The 15,390-nt window shown below is 54.5% G+C and overlaps 1 protein-coding gene across 1 annotated transcript; it reads left to right on the forward strand.

Annotated features, from left to right (window-relative positions):
- The first annotated feature begins 3,532 nt into the window (after nucleotides 1–3,532).
- On the forward strand, nucleotides 3,533–15,390 carry KRT72 (keratin 72). Its single transcript, XM_077871830.1, has 9 exons — nucleotides 3,533–3,994; nucleotides 5,571–5,785; nucleotides 8,737–8,797; nucleotides 9,198–9,293; nucleotides 9,962–10,126; nucleotides 10,725–10,850; nucleotides 13,214–13,434; nucleotides 14,053–14,087; nucleotides 14,800–15,390. Exons 1-9 carry the CDS (start codon nucleotides 3,533–3,535, stop codon nucleotides 15,015–15,017), a joined length of 1,599 nt encoding a protein of 532 aa, XP_077727956.1. The 3' UTR covers nucleotides 15,018–15,390.

The raw sequence follows: 15,390 nt of genomic DNA on the forward strand, positions 1-15,390 counted from the left end.
CACATGGCCTGCAAGGTTCCTGGGACAGTGGAAAGAGAGATGAAGGAGACACACGGGCTGTTAAGTGCCTCATCCTAGAAGTGACAGATGTCGATGCCAACCCACATGCAACTGGCCAACATGGCCCCAAGCCCCAGTCGATCCCCAAAGGAGGCTGAGAAATGAGGAGGAGTGCGAGGATACTTGGTAAGCTCTGGAAGTCTCTAGCACAACCTTCCACCATGTAGGTACCTGGCATTGGTCACCAGCCGAAGACTTCTTTCCCCCGAGCAGCGCTGGGGTGACGCTGGCTCATACGCTCTGGTCCAAGCCAACGACCTCCCTTTGGCTCTAACAGTGTCACACTGGGCACAGCGCCATAGCCAAATCAGGCCGCACACCATAGTCATTATTTTTAGTTTTCCTTCATGTTTTTGAGAAGATACCGTAAGTCACATTGGGTTTGGGAATAATGGTGAAATAGAGGTAATTTGTTCCGTGTTTCTCAAAGCACATTCCTTGAAGCCCTGGTTCCCGGAAGGTATTTGGCTAAAAAGGGAGCTGCATGGTCAAACAAAGGTTGGGGCAACAATGGATTTTCTTTTTTTTCTTTTTCTTTTTTTTTTAATAAGAACAGTACTTCATGTATGATATGAGAATCAGCCTACCTCTCTCTTTTTCTCTAGTTGTTTTTTTTTTCTTAAATAATCCACCTATAAAGACATTATATGCTCATACAAGAAAGTTTAGAAATATTAAAAAGTAGAAAAGAAATCTTATTTTTAATGATCCCACTTCCCAGTTACTTTCTTTGGAAAACACTGAGTTTTGTGGCCTCTTTTGGTGCAGCTTTCCTAAGCCTGGTGATAGATCTAAAAAGTCCTGCAATACAGTACCCGCTTAATCTTTTTTGTTTTTCTTTAACACAATAGGGAATCCATCCCCACACTTTTTTTTTTTCTACCCGATACCTATTAATCTCCTAAGAACTAGTGTTCCAGGGTAAACGAGAGTCCGTTTAATGGCAACATGTTTGCAAATCCCTGCTTAGAAGATCCATCCATCCATCCATCCATCCATCCAACCATCCTTTGTTGTTGAGCTCTGGTTTCAAAGGGTGATGTTTGTAGCTTAGTCTGCCAATCCCGGGGTTGCTTTCACCCAGAACTAATGGCAGAGGCAGTCACCGGAGCCCAAGATGACACAGTAAGTTGCTGTCAGAGGCAGTTGCCATGAGAAGCCCTCCTCCCAGGCTTCAGCCTCCTTTTGATCTGCCCACATCCTCACACTTCACACATCCAATGCCTCTGAAACCTGGATGTGCCACCTTTGTCTCTCCATAATCTGTAAGGTCAGCCTGGGGGTTCAGGAATTCCTGATTCATCCGAGTCAACCCCTCACAGGACGATAAAAAAAGGTCATCCTGCCTGTTCCCTGACCCTAGGCAGAAGTGGCTTGGTTCCAAAGGCATCGGTGTCTCAAATTCTTAAGAAGTTTCCAGAAAAAAGGAGATTTCAGAAGCTCCCTTTGAGAGCCAACCCTATGTAAGTTTCTCCTGTTTCCATTTATTTATTTTTTAAATTTTTTTATTTATTTATGATAGTCACACACATAGAGAGAGAGAGAGAGGCAGAGACACAGGCAGAGGGAGAAGCAGGCTCCATGCACCGGGAGCCCGACGTGGGATTCGATCCCGGGTCTCCAGGATCGCGCCCTGGGCCAAAGGCAGGCGCCAAACCGCTGCGCCACCCAGGGATCCCTCCTGTTTCCATTTAAATGCTTTTCCACTTTTCTATTCTCAATGATCAGAGTTAATAAAGCACTGTCTCTGGTGCTTGTGGGGGATTAAAACCTGGTTAAATGTATGGGGCATAGGAAGCAATCTCATGAAATGATGGGGACCATAACCTTGAGGTTCTTGGGGGGTCTGCTGGTCACCCAGCTTCACTGACATTGCCCCTTCCTCTCCAGAGGGAATGGGCTATAGTGTCTCCCCAAAAGCAGCATAGAGAGCCCACCCCCCTTCCCACCCAGGACACTCCAGACTCTATCTGTTCATCTGTGGCTGGCGCCATCTCTCTCCCTCACCGATGCCCCCACAGCCTTGTTCCCTGTGGGGTAAACACCTCAGCTGTTATTACGCTCTGTGATTGGTTCAGTGGAGGCTGTGTCACTCAATTACCTCCCGGTGCCATCTGGTCACCCCACGAGGGCAACAAGGGGAGCCCAGTCCCCAGGGTATAACCGAGGGCACAGCAATGAGCCTCGTCCCAAGCACCAGTCTGTTTCACACTCATCCCGAATGTCCCTGGTGCTGAGGCCAGGGCTGAGCAGGGAGGGAAGGGTTAATCCAGGTACCTGTTAATCTGATGGTGGAAATGAGACCCACACCCGGTGCTCAGACGGATGAGAAATACCACCCGGGTACCAGGAGAGCAGTATGGGAAAGGGCTCTTTCTGACAGAAGAGGAGAATTAAAGGCAATTTAAGTTGGAAAAAGGAAATTGGGCTAGATCACAAAAGATGCTCCTGAGCTTCTTTGGAATGAAGTTTGCGGATCTAGTTCTTAATTTTTCAGACTGGAGGTGACTTCCTCAGCTCTTCTCAACTTGTTCTTAATAGTCAGTCATATTTTGATCCAGAATCAGAAATGTCAGGGCAGCAGATGTCCTGATCAGGGGTTCTTTGGATGGTATGGATCATCCTCTTCCGCAACTAAAGAAAAACAAAAAAACCCCAAACCTCTTGGAAGACTGTTTTCCCAAAATTCCCTGTGCCATCTCCTTAGGCTTCCTTCTTCCCAGTTCGCATTTCCCTCACTTTTATTCCAGAAATGTTTTTCTGGAGAACCCTTTTAGCCCAAAGGAACAATCCCCTCCTCCCCCAACCGTACCCCAGCTCCTGCAACCACCGCTCTCACTGGCCTTAACTCCTCAACAGACTGAGAATTCCTTGCACGTAGACGATGTCTCTACCCTCTGGGACTTCCTTCCAGAACTCAGGACAGAGCCATCCTCATCCAGAAGCCGCCCCCGCCCCCACAAGCCTCCACTAACAGGCTAAGGATGTTTCTCTGGAATATGCTCCATCCTGTTCATGTCTTCCTGAAGCAGAACTGACCCGGGCATCTGCTCCCTGGGACCACACCCCTGCACCCCTGCGGATTGCCTGCCCCCACCCCCAGGCAGACCCACTGGAAGCGCCCATCCCAAATCTTGGTGGTGATAACCCCAGTAATTGGAGGGCATCAAGTGGAGATAAGGTGGCCAAATTATTATAATGCAGGAGGTGAGCAAAGCAAATGCAGGGTTCAGGGCCATTTTATAGGGGATTCGTGAGGAGTTCTGGGTGGGAGAGACAGAAATCTCAGGGGAGGGGTGGTAATTTCCTCAACGGAGAACCCCAGAGGCCCCACGTAGCTAATAGGTGGCCCCGACCTACAAATTAGGCTGCGTGCAGCGGGCTATTTAAGGGACTGGGGGAGCGAGGTGGGCCAGCAGGGCCTGCACCCCGGCCTGCACCCCGGCCTCGCTCAGCCCCGCCCGCCCGCAGCATGAGCCGCCCGCTGCACCTCCGGCCCGCGGGTGAGCGCCCGGCCTTCAGCGGCTGCTCGGCCATCCTCGCGGGCAGGGGCAGCGCCAGCTCCGTGTCCCTCCGGGCCGGCGCCAAGGGCACGGCCGCCTTTGGCAGCAGGAGCCTCCTGAGCCCGGGGGGCGGCCGGCGCCTGGCCCTGGCCCCCGTGGCCGGCCGGAGGGGCGCGTCCACACTGGGCCACTGCTCGGGCTCGGGGGGTGGCCGGCTGGGTGGCTTCGTGGGCACCGTGTTCGGCAGCGCTGGGCTGGGGCCCGTGTGCCCGTCTGTGTGCCCGCCCGGCGGCATCCCTCAGGTCACCGTCAATAGGAGCCTCCTGGCCCCCCTCAACGTGGAGCTGGACCCCGAGATCCAGAAGGTGCGCGCCCAGGAGCGGGAGCAGATCAAGGCCCTGAACAACAAGTTTGCCTCCTTCATCGACAAGGTGGGTCCTCCCGCATCTGTTTGGCCCCTGGGGACTGGTGTGCACAGGGGTACTCGCTCTGCCCCCGACAGCTGCCAGGAAACTCGGGGGAGCTAGTTATCCCTTCTGAGCCGCCCTTTGCTCATCTGTAAATGGACCCAACAGCGGCTCGCACCCCACATGAGGATGGGAGGATGAATGGGATGTCTGCAAAGGGCTTGGAACCGTGCTCCCCCCTCCCCCACCCCCATGATCAACAGAAGCTTCAGTTTTCCTTTGGGGATAAGACCCTGGGATGGGAAGGGGTGCGCCGGAGGCCGGAGACATGCGGATTGGCCCTCTGAGAGCTCTCAGTATCACACAAGGAGATGGGGACACGTATCCAAGAGACGAGCACCAAAGGGACACCGGCCAGGGAGTGTCCCAGGACATGATGGGTGGTGAAGGGGAGGGACCTCAAAAGTAGGAAGTGGGATGGGGATATAAGCCAGGGAGGGTCTCTAGAGGGGATGAGAAAGATGCACCAGCAAATTGAAGGGTGGAGCTGAGGGGAGAAGATTGAGAAGCAGGGCCTGTCGAGTTCCCATGTGTGCATTTAATGTACATCTGTGGGGCGGAGGACAGGCAGGAATTAAAAGGGAGGATGCCTCTGGTGACTCAGAGGCACTGACCCAAAGAATGGAGAGGACGGAAGGAATAGGCCTCCGTCTCCAAGCCGGGGCAGAGGGCTGGGCCATGAGTCACAGGGGACATAATCCGGACAGCAGCTGACATGACTGCCGGCTGCTGTCCCGAGGAGTTCTCGTATATGGGGACCCATGAGTCTGCTCCCAATCTGCCTTGCAGATGAAGAAACCAGCACAGAGGGAGGCTAAGAAACACGCAGCAGCAGACTGTGTCCCTCCCACTGTGCCGGGAGGAGGAAGTGGGGTGGTTGGAGGGGAGGGGGCAGGAGTGGAAGAAACAGAGCTGCTACCCCAGGGGACAGGGCTCATTTTCCTGTTCAGAGTCTGTTCTTCCCCTCACGTCCCCTTCTCTCCCTCAAGCTAGAGATAGGGAAGACGAGGAAGGCTAGCGAATAGCAGAGACTTGAAGCTCGTGAGTCCAAACGTGTGAGACCTTTAGTCAAGTATGAAGGACCCTTGTAAAGATGTGATGACCCACTTTGAAATGAAAACCAAGGAGCCCAACCAACCAAGAGCAATTTAGGTTGCACATAAGAGAGAATGTGTCAACCAGCCGAGTGACTTTCCAGTGCCGTTCCCCCATCACTGTTTCTCCCTTTCTTCCCATCTCCCTTCACTCTGAAAACACCAGTATTTATGGCAAAAGGAGCTGCCTCCATCACCTGGTAACTCCTGGTGGCAGTTACAGCATTGCTTGAGCCAACTTCCTTGATTTCTTTTAGACTGAATCTTATTTCTTACCTCAGAGACCCAGATGGGCACATCCCTCTGGCTGAGTCCATTCTTTGATGAGTCTCGCTCTTTCCTGCCTCCCACCGTAGGATGACTGTGTCTGATTTCTGGGGCCTTCTCTCCACTGTTGAGAGGCAATGGCATGGGGATTCTGGGCTATGACCACCCTTGGGTCCCAGGTGCGGTTCCTGGAGCAGCAGAACCAGGTGCTGGAGACCAAGTGGAACCTGCTACAGCAGCTGGATCTGAACAACTGCAGGAAGAACCTGGAGCCTATTTATGAGGGCTACATCAGCAACCTGCGGAAGCAGCTGGAGACACAGACGGGCGACAGGGTGCGGCTGGACTCGGAACTGAGGAGCATGCAGGATTTGGTGGAGGACTATAAGAAGAGGTGAGTGGAGAGGCAGAGAATCTGGCCCTGGAGGGTCTTGATTACAGATGAGGTTGATTTGGAGCTCCATTTTTGCCTTCTTCGATCCTTTGCTGATAACATTTGCTATTTCCTTTCCCATGGGGCAAGCAGGGAGATCCAGGTGGGTTGGGACTTAGGAAGAGAAAAGATCTATCCAGAGTGGTGCCCTGAATTGTCTTGGAAATGGTGTGCCCAACTTTTAACATTGGAAATGGAGAAACGGGGCCAAGAGAGTTGTCTCAAAACCAGATGGGCAACCCAAATGGCTTTGTAGCTCCTGCTGCGTGAGGTTTTCCATGGGAGTACCTAGGACGTGAGCCATCACTTCAATCCCAGAACTCTGGGAAACGAACTAGGGGTGATGGAAGGGGAGGAGGGCGGGGGGTGAGGGTGAATGGGTGACGGGCACTGAGGGGGGCACTTGACGGGATGAGTATTGGGTGTTATTCTGTATGTTGGTAAATTGAACACCAATAAAAAAATAAATTTATTATTTAAAAAAATCCCAGAACAAATCCTAAAGCTAAGAAAATAGAATTTTTAAAAACGTCTTTCATGTGGAGGCATATCTGTGCTGCTGAATCCCACCATTAAAGAGAATGATTGAAAATCTATTTGGAACCAGAAATAATTTCTCCCAAGTTTAGGCCAGTGAGGAGAGTGTGACACACCCCAGCCCAGTGTGATCTGATATTTTTGGAAGTTTGCTTCCAGGTGCCAGGATTTCTAGGGAAAGAGGACTTCTTCCACAATTCATGGGGATGGAGACAGAGCTGAGCCATTTCTCTTGCTCCATGTTCAATCCGTCTGTCCATCTCTATTCTGAAATATCCCCAAATGGAACTTTGCCCTGAGTCCATGGAGTCCTGAGGGAGAAGATGGCATGGTCTCTGACCTCCGAAAGCACCCAGATTGTGGAGATAGGCTTAAAGATCACTTTCAGAGAGCCTCCAAGAAGTAGAAATGAATACAGTGTGAATTGAGATTGAGTGGAATTAAGGTGGAAATTGCAGCCCAGTGGGGATTTGAGCAGAAATCTGGAAAAAAAGAGGGGATTTCCAGGCAGAGCCCAGATGTCCAGGTCAGCGGCCTCCAAAGGCCATGCTTCCTCTGGGCTTTTCAAAGTGGGAAGGCCAGGTGTTCTGGAAGTATCACTCAGTTGAGTTGACCATGGGTGAGCCTCTTGACCCTCTGTGGACTTCAATTTTAATATTTATAAAATTCAGATACAGACCCCTGCCTTGCCACCAAAGGAGCTGTTGAGAGGGTAATGCTGATCGTAATGTATTAACGGCTCTTAAAAGAACCAAAGTGCTAGACAAATCTAAGGCATTGCTTCTCTGAGGTGATTGGGATCCTAGCCTTACTATTAACTAGCTCTGTGATCTTGGAAAAGTCTTTGCCTCACTTATAAAATTGAGAGATAATAATGATGGAATCTACTTGGTAGGGTTGCTGTGGGATGAAATGGAATCAGGAAATGAATTGGGAGCTCTTATAAAACCCACCTAGCGGTAAATGAAAGCCATCATGTACAATAGGTTTTTGGAAGCATTCAAGATTAACGTGATGTAGATTTGAGATAATTAATAAATTGTGTCCTAAGGCAAAAAAAAATCAACATGCACTTTGTTACAGCTTGACTTTTAATTGTGCATCATAATATATGTTGTAAATCATGCTTTTTTTTTATAAAGTACTATTTAAAAGTACTATTATAAGGCCAATAGTACTATAAAATGCGTTGTTTTTCTTTATAAATGTATATGTTTGTGTATGCTCTGGTGTTTGGTCTCTAGAGGTAAATAATGAAAAATCATGACCAATGAATGTCAATAATTTGATAGCTATCATGACCAAGCTTCTTCTGCGTCTTTTATGAAATAGAAAGGTAGGCTAAAAACTAGTCTACAGCTAGCAAATGCTCTTATTTGTTGATAGGAGAAATAAAAATGGAATAGTTTCTTAGATAATAGGAGGTGATAATAAATTATAACAGAAACAAGCCTATCACAACAGAATTTAATACAAAGATATGTTCAGTTATCTTTTAAATAACATACTGGAATCTGAGATAAATCATCAGCTGTTTTCGGTGTGGTCTAAGTGTAACCAACAAAATCCGACAGTCTCAGAAAATGTTCCAGTCGCATTTTTAAAATAACCCACTTCGCGACCCCGTCCCGTCGTCCGACAAGGCTTTTTCCCCCTTGGCAGCCAGTGGCATGCCTCAGGAAGGAGGAAGAAGCTGAAAAGCATAGCTCACGTTAAAGGAAATGGAAAGCAGCCACCTGCCAGCACTAATTATTTCTCCCCAGGGCTCTATTTAATTTCCTGTAATACAGTCTTTGACGATGGTCAGGGGTAGAAGAACAGTGAGATCTGTAAGCGATCGGTACTCCCGTCTCCCCAGTCTACAATGTATCTGCATGAGGAACGTCCCAGCCCTTTCCCAAACATCCTATTTCTAAGACCTAGCTTCACCCAGGACAGAAATAGCTATAAAAAATGAGTAGAACATAAAACTGGAAGGTGGGGATAGCATTTGTTTAGTGCCTGGGAGGTTGTGCGCCCTGGGCTAACGCACGTACTAACGTGGGGTTGGCACCGTACTAACGTGTCTTTCTGCTGTCACAAGGGAGGAGTAGTCGTGAAAGGGAGGAGAGATGGAGGACGCATCACAGGTGCACCCCGGGCAGGTGCCTTGTAGGGTAGGTTACGTGTGAACCCAGGGGCTGCGCATGGATTCCTTTGAACATGTTCCTGGCAAGCCTCCTTTTGTGCGTGCCCCGGGGGCACATGAACCCCAGCTGGTAGGCCACCGCCATGCAGCTCTTGGCCCGGAGGTGCACTGACTCCTCAGTGAGCATTTGCACAACTGAATTATCCCAGTGGATAATTATCCCACCTCCTTTCTTTTGCCGACATAGGTACGAGGTGGAGATCAACAGACGCACAGCTGCTGAGAATGAGTTCGTGGTGCTCAAGAAGGTAAGACGGGGAGCAGGGGGCTCTCTGAGTCCGTGACTCAGTGAGGGCGGTAGGCTGAGGAGGGGGATCCCGTGGGTCACTCAGTCCCTTGGGCAGGGTTGACTGGGCTCTAATTTCCTAGCTCTTCTGTCTCAGTCCCCTTGCCTGGGATGCAGGCCGTTCCCAGAATCTGCCTGCTTAGAACCCGGACATTCACCACACTGCTGGTGTGGCCACTGCCCTGCACAGCGCGTGGTTTGCAACCTGCCAGCAGGTTACGGTGTCAGCAGGTGTCAGCAACCTGCCACCCCTGTGAGGCACGGGGCGGGGGCAGTGGGGAGAGTAGGGAACCCGAGGCTCCTTGTGGCAGGGTGGGCGGGCAGGCGGGAGAAGGCAGCGGGCTCTTCTCCATGTCCCCCAGGACGTGGACGCCGCCTACATGAACAAGGTGGAGCTCCAGGCCAAGGTGGACTCCCTGACAGATGAGATCAAGTTCTTCAAGTGCCTCTACGAAGGGGTAAGGATTTCACTGAGCTCTCCTGTGTGGTCTGCTCCTCTCGCGAGAGGCTTCTGGCCCTCGGCCTGCGTGGACATACAGACCAAAGGTTGGCAGCTCAGTGCAGCTGACGTTTGCTGAGCGAATAAGGTGGGCTTTGAGGAGGCCCTGATAGAGGGGGAATGGTTTCTGTCCCCCAGGAGGCCATGTCGGGCAGGGAAACGACCTATGGATGAGCCCTGGGAGAGCAGAGAGGGGTGTCGTGAGTTGTGCTTGGGCTGCCAGGGAAGGTCCCTGGGGAAGGAAGAGGAAGATCTTAGTAGATCTCCTCCTGAGGCAGCAGGACGAGTGGCCTTAGCCGTGTCACGTGTGGGGGCTGCAGAAGGAAAGGTTGTTGGCAGCTCCCGGAGGGCTCTGCGTGCTGCCCTGGGAGCTCAGGCTTGACTCTCCGGCTGCAGGGTGGCAGCTGCTGCGAGCGTGGCAGGGGTGGGAGCAGTCCTGGTGCATGACGGAGAGGACAGTCCCAGCCCAGTGCCATCACTGCCCCCCGGCATGACAGGCGCACCTAGGCTTTGCTGAAGGCGGAATTCAAACACCCAGGAAGGGCTGTGGGGCGTCTGCCAGGGAGGGAAGACGTGCTCCCCTCGCAGAGATCCCTGACTGGCTCCACGTCCCTAACTGTCCTCCAGGAGATCGCTCAGATCCAGTCCCACATCAGCGATATGTCCGTCATCCTGTCCATGGACAACAACCGGGACCTGGACCTGGACAGCATCATCGACGAGGTCCGCGCCCAGTATGAGGAGATCGCCCTGAAGAGCAAGGCCGAGGCCGAGGCGCTGTACCAGACCAAGGTGGGCCGTGTGCCGGGTGTGCCGAGGCCCAGTGGCTGCCCCTGCCATTCTCTCCTCGTGCGTGCGTGCGTGTGCTTGTGCGTGTGTCGGGCTGGGTTAAGACCTCCTTTGTCTTGGAGTTGGGCCTTGTGGAAATGCCTCCTTCTGGTCCAGGGAGGTCAACCACAGTCTTGGCATGTGTTGGGGGCATATATGGGCTTAGCCCTCGCCCCGCGGTTGCCCGTGCTGATAGCAGAGGCCATGCTAGCCACAACCCTGGGAAGACGCGGACACTGTTTCCGTGGATAATCAATGCATCGATCTTGGCTTTTCTTCGTGTTTCCCACTCTGTCAAAATGAGGACAGGAAATTCGAACTCCATCAAGGCTTTCACATTTGTGGGCCTGAGGGTCTTTCTGAACTGGGTCAGGGCTTTCCCGTCCAGAAGGAAAGGGCAGTGCGCATCCTCCCTCCCCTCCCTCTCTCCTCCCTGTGTCTTTGCTGCTCAGGCAGCAAGAAGGGCAGATGGCCCCCTCCCCCGCCCCATGTTTGACACCCGTAAGAGGTGAATGAATTCCCAACTGATCTATGCTCCTCTTCTCTCGTCCCCCAACCACAGATCCAAGAGCTGCAGGTCACAGCGGGCCGGCACGGGGATGACCTCAAACTCACCAAGGCCGAGATCTCAGAGCTCAACCGCCTAATCCAGAGGATCCGCTCCGAGATAGGGAACGTGAAGAAGCAGGTGGGTTCCATGAAATGAGTCGGCTAGCAGGGTTTACTGAGCACCAAAGGTATGAGGCTAAATACGGAACAAGGACGGGACATGGTCCATCCTTAGCGCATTGATAATCCGTGAGGAGAGAATGGCCTGAACCCACAAAGAAGGATGAAGTACCCCACCCACTGTGCAGCATGTCCCCTGAGGGCCATTGGAGTCCCCGATGGCCAGAGCGGAATGAAGACCCCAGTGGGGGTCCCTGCAGGAGGTGGGATGGGGTGGGCAGGAAGGAGAGGGGAAGGGGGTCCCAGGAGGACACTGTGTGGCGTGTGTGCAGGGAGCAGAAGCTCCGTGATGGGCGGGGTGGCGGTCAGTAGGACACCCCCCAGTAGGACGGGCTGAGTATGGGCGCCGTCGAAGCCGGGCTGTGGAGTTGAGACTCGATGCAGTGGGTAGAAGCTGCTGTTCGGAGGTTCCCTTCCTGAATCCGTGTGGGAGGAAGGAGAGTGGAGGAGAGAGAGCCTCCCACCCAGGCTTGGCCCAGGGCTCCGCTCCGTGTTTGCCCTCCCCTGTGGCTGTGCTGTGTGCGGTGGCCTGGCACCGAGTGACCCTGTGACCCTGGGTGCGTTATTTGGGCCAAACTCATGTTTCTGAAGCAGGAAAACTGGTGAGTTTCCCAGAGTTTGTGGAGCCTGGCACGAAGGCTCTGCGCTTCCTCAGCAAGTCCAGTGGCCTTCTGGCCCTACAGCCCTGCACGCGCACACACACACACACACACACACACACATATCCTCTCCTCCGGGCACCAGGCTTCTGACAGTAGAAAGAGAAAAGGCCACATCCAATAAGCAGTCATGGAGTTTTTATTTAATCAAGTTCTGCATAAATGAAAGAAAACCACAAGGTGTTTGAGGCTGCCCTCAGGACCTGATTATGATATTTTATCTGATAGAATGCCACGTGTTCACCGTTGGATGAGTTTATTACTCGAAAGTGACTTCGTGATTACGATGCCACCAGGGAGGTCAGGGAAGGTGTCCTTCCTGGGGAGCCAGCGTGTGCGGGGCCACTCTCGGTGCTTGGTCCCCATCACAGCTCCCCTTGGGGCCTGTCGGCCACGATGCTCTCCTGCCTTCTGGCCTTTCCATCCAAAAGCCCATGGTTTCACCTGCAGACCCTTTGGCATTTGATGACCCCAGGATCCATGTGATAATTGTTTAATCCGGGGACACCCAGATTTCATGCCTTCTCCCCTCATGCCGCATTCACAAGACCCAGGAGTCTCCCCAGCTCACCCTGCAGGACCTCAGTCCCTGAAAAGGAGCAGACGACAGTTTGATAGATCTCAGGTCACGGAGTGTATTTCCACCCCCGAACGATTCGACCTCCACTGTCGTGAGGACAGGACATGGTCTGCAGAGGCCGGGCAGCTGGGTCCTAGGCGTCTCTGCTGACCTGTGAGCCACTCCTCCAGAACACTATGGGTGTTTGCATGACTGGGGGCCTGCCCGGCAGAGGCGGTGGCATCGGCTAACAGCAGCCTAGAATTCTCTCTGGTCTCAGGATCAGCTGCTCTCCTTGGGGGGTGAAGCAGATTTGACTCCAGGGGAAGGGGACACAATGGAAAGGAGAAGCCAGATATTCAGATCCCACTAGCACCTGGGCCAGGTGATGGGAAAGCACACCCACGAGTACAAGACTCAAGAACCCCCGGCAGCTTTCCCGTGGGCGCAGCACAGAGGTGGCTTTGTACTGCACGTGGCCTTCCCACCTGACCGCAGGTGTCTCCGAGCTGGTGAGACCTGCTGTGAACAAAAGTACCTCTTGAGGGCCTTGCCCCGTAGCATGATCCTCTGTGGAACTTTGGAGGCCACACTCGGCCCGGCAGGTTTACTGGACAGAAATTTTATTAATAGGAGCTTTATTGGTTCCCCCTCCATCTCTATCTCTCTCTCTTTTTTTTGTTTTGTTTATGATTTAAGGATTTCCCAAGACGACCTCTACACTGTGGGACAGGATTAAGCCAGTTGCCCCAAAACTGCGGCGGGTTGGGGGGTGGGGGGGTGGCATTAGAATCTTGCAGCCAGCTTTGCCGACCAGGAGGGAGAGGACCGGGGCCACGTGCCCAGGAGGCTCACCTTCTCGGTGCCCTCCTCGTCCCTCCCAAGGCGGGGAAGGCCACCACCGTCATGCACCAACCAGTACATGACTGGAGGGGAACTGTGCCTGGAGTGAGGAGAAGGACGGGTTCACCTCTAGGGATGTCCAAAGGTGGAGAAAGTAGGAGGACCTCAAAGTATCTACTCTCAGTCAGGACCAAATAAGAGGAGGTCACCTGAGCAGGATCTCGGAACTGCGTTCGGACTCAATGTGCATTTGCCCCTCAGTGCGCCAACCTGGAGACGGCCATCGCCGACGCCGAGCAGCGGGGCGACTGTGCCCTGAAGGACGCCCGGGCCAAGCTGGACGAGCTGGAGGCCGCCCTGCACCAGGCCAAGGAGGAGCTGGCCCGGCTCCTGCGCGAGTACCAGGAGCTCCTGAGCACGAAGCTGGCCCTGGACATGGAGATCGCCACCTACCGCAAGCTGCTGGAGGGCGAGGAGTGCAGGTGGGGGGCGCGGCGGGGGTGGGGGGGCAGGTCTCCTCTATCTGGAGCCGTTCTCTCTGTCTCTCTGTGCTTTAGCAGGAAGACTGAAGGCAAACGGTCTGGTCCTGTCAGGTCCTACTGGGTAAAGCCTTAGAGGGGATAGGTTTGATACGGTGCAACAGCAAAGACCAAAGTTAGACGGCAGGAAGGACTGAGTTGTGTAAATCCCACGGAGGAGGTGGGAGAGGAAAGATTAACCTCAGCAGCTTCTGGAAAACAGAGCCTCCCTGGCCCTGGGAGTTGCGTGCTTGATGGTGTTGGCGGGGAGGGGCAAGGTGGTTTCCAGGAGACCAGTCGGCCCAGTGGAGCTCATTCTGGCAAAGCCTGGGGCCCGGCCAGCCGGTGAGCTCGTTCCTCTTAATTGCGTGAGACCACTGGCATAGCAGAGGCCGGCAGGGACACGAGGACCCCACCCAGCAGATGACCCAGGGCCACTCGGGTGGATGGAGAAGCGAGCCTTCCCAGCAGGGGTGTGGGAGGAGGGGAGGCTGGGGTGCGGTGCCCAGGGCACGTCCTCAGGGGCACACGTCTGCGACGTTGCTTCATGGGGGCTTACCTGTTCCTCCTCTCTCTCCCCAGGATGTCTGGTGAACATCCCAGCTCCGTGAGCATCTGTAAGTACCTGCAGGGCCTGGGTCTGTGCTCGGTCTGAGCCTCCGAGGCCATGACACCAGAGAGGGTTCAGGGGAGACTCAGGGGCACCGGGAGGGAGCCGGCTTTAGTTCCCAGGGAGAAGCGGTGATGGAGAAAAATAATATGGTGAAATACAAAAGCACAGCCTACAGGAAGGTGGAAGGAAACCCCACGGTGTGTGGTCCAGAAGCCTCTTGTAGGAATGAGGCTTACTGGCCGTGCTGTGTTTCTCTTGGGGCAGGGCCAAAACAAAGGCGGTCGCTTGCAGTGAGGGGGCCTGGGGTGCGGTGGGGTGGGGGGGCCTGAGGCCCTGACGGTGGAAGCAGATGGAAAAGCTAGAGAAGGGGCGGGGGGGGGGGGGCGCTGCCCCAGGAGAGGCAGGGCTAGGCCCAAGCGCCTTCCGTGGGGGCAGTGCCCGGGCCTCCCTCAAGGACCTTTGTCCCACGGGGGAAGTTCACCGAGAGCTTGCGGAGGCTCAAAGCCTGACGCAGGTGGAGGGACGCAGACTCAGGCAAGGGATCAGGTGCATGTGGCCAAGTACCTGAGAAAGGCCGGGTGCTGCCCGCAGCCTCTTAGCACACCGCAAGTACCCACCGGAGGGAATCGGTCCCCACGGGGAGGGGGCGATCGAGGGAGGGGCCCCGATGCCCCCGGAGGCCCGCAGCCCCGTCCTGTCTTCTCCCGCCGTCGCAGCTGTCATCAGCAACACTGGCGCGGGGGCAGGAGGCGCCGGCTTGTCAGCAAGCAGAGGCCTGGATGGTTCAGCGCTCTGCTTTGGCGCCTCGAGCAGTTTCAGCTTCAAACCTGCGGCCGTGGACGTCAAGACCAAAGGCGGCTGCGGCAGCGAGTTCAAGGATCCCGGGCCCAAGGGCTCAGGCGGCAGCTGCGCAGCCAGGAAGGCCTCGAGGTGAAGCGCGGGGCAGGCCGCAGCGGCCCTGTGCGTGCAAAGCCGCAGAGCCCAGCTGCGCCCCCACTCCAGCCCGTCCGGGCCCCCACCCTGCCCGCGCCATCCCCCGCCCCGTGGTCCGTGGCGGCGCCCGCTCGACCTGGGAAAGCCAATCACCTCCTCCGTGGCCCCCCGGGGCAGAGAGAACACACCCCCAGGCGTGACCCCCTCTGCCCCCGTCTTTCCTGGGCCTCTGCAGCCAGGGGCGCCCCCCGGGTCATGTCCACTTCTCCGCTTCTCCTGCAATAAACGACCAGTGCCGCGGGATTCCCGGTGTCCAGTGTGCTTCCCGGATGTCGGCAGCCACGGTGCCCCTCTACACCTTCTCCACCTAATCC

The sequence above is a fragment of the Canis aureus genome, chromosome 25 (assembly GCF_053574225.1).
Source record: "Canis aureus isolate CA01 chromosome 25, VMU_Caureus_v.1.0, whole genome shotgun sequence".
NCBI lineage: Eukaryota > Metazoa > Chordata > Mammalia > Carnivora > Canidae > Canis > Canis aureus.

Bases quoted from the DNA above. Each gene is read 5' to 3' on its own strand.
- KRT72 (XM_077871830.1), top strand. From the start codon at position 3,533: ATGAGCCGCCCGCTGCACCTCCGGCCCGCGGGTGAGCGCCCGGCCTTC. The intron at 5,786-8,736 runs GTGAGTGGAGAG...TTGCCGACATAG, and splicing joins GTGGAGGACTATAAGAAGAG to GTACGAGGTGGAGATCAACA. The intron at 8,798-9,197 runs GTAAGACGGGGA...CATGTCCCCCAG, and splicing joins AGTTCGTGGTGCTCAAGAAG to GACGTGGACGCCGCCTACAT.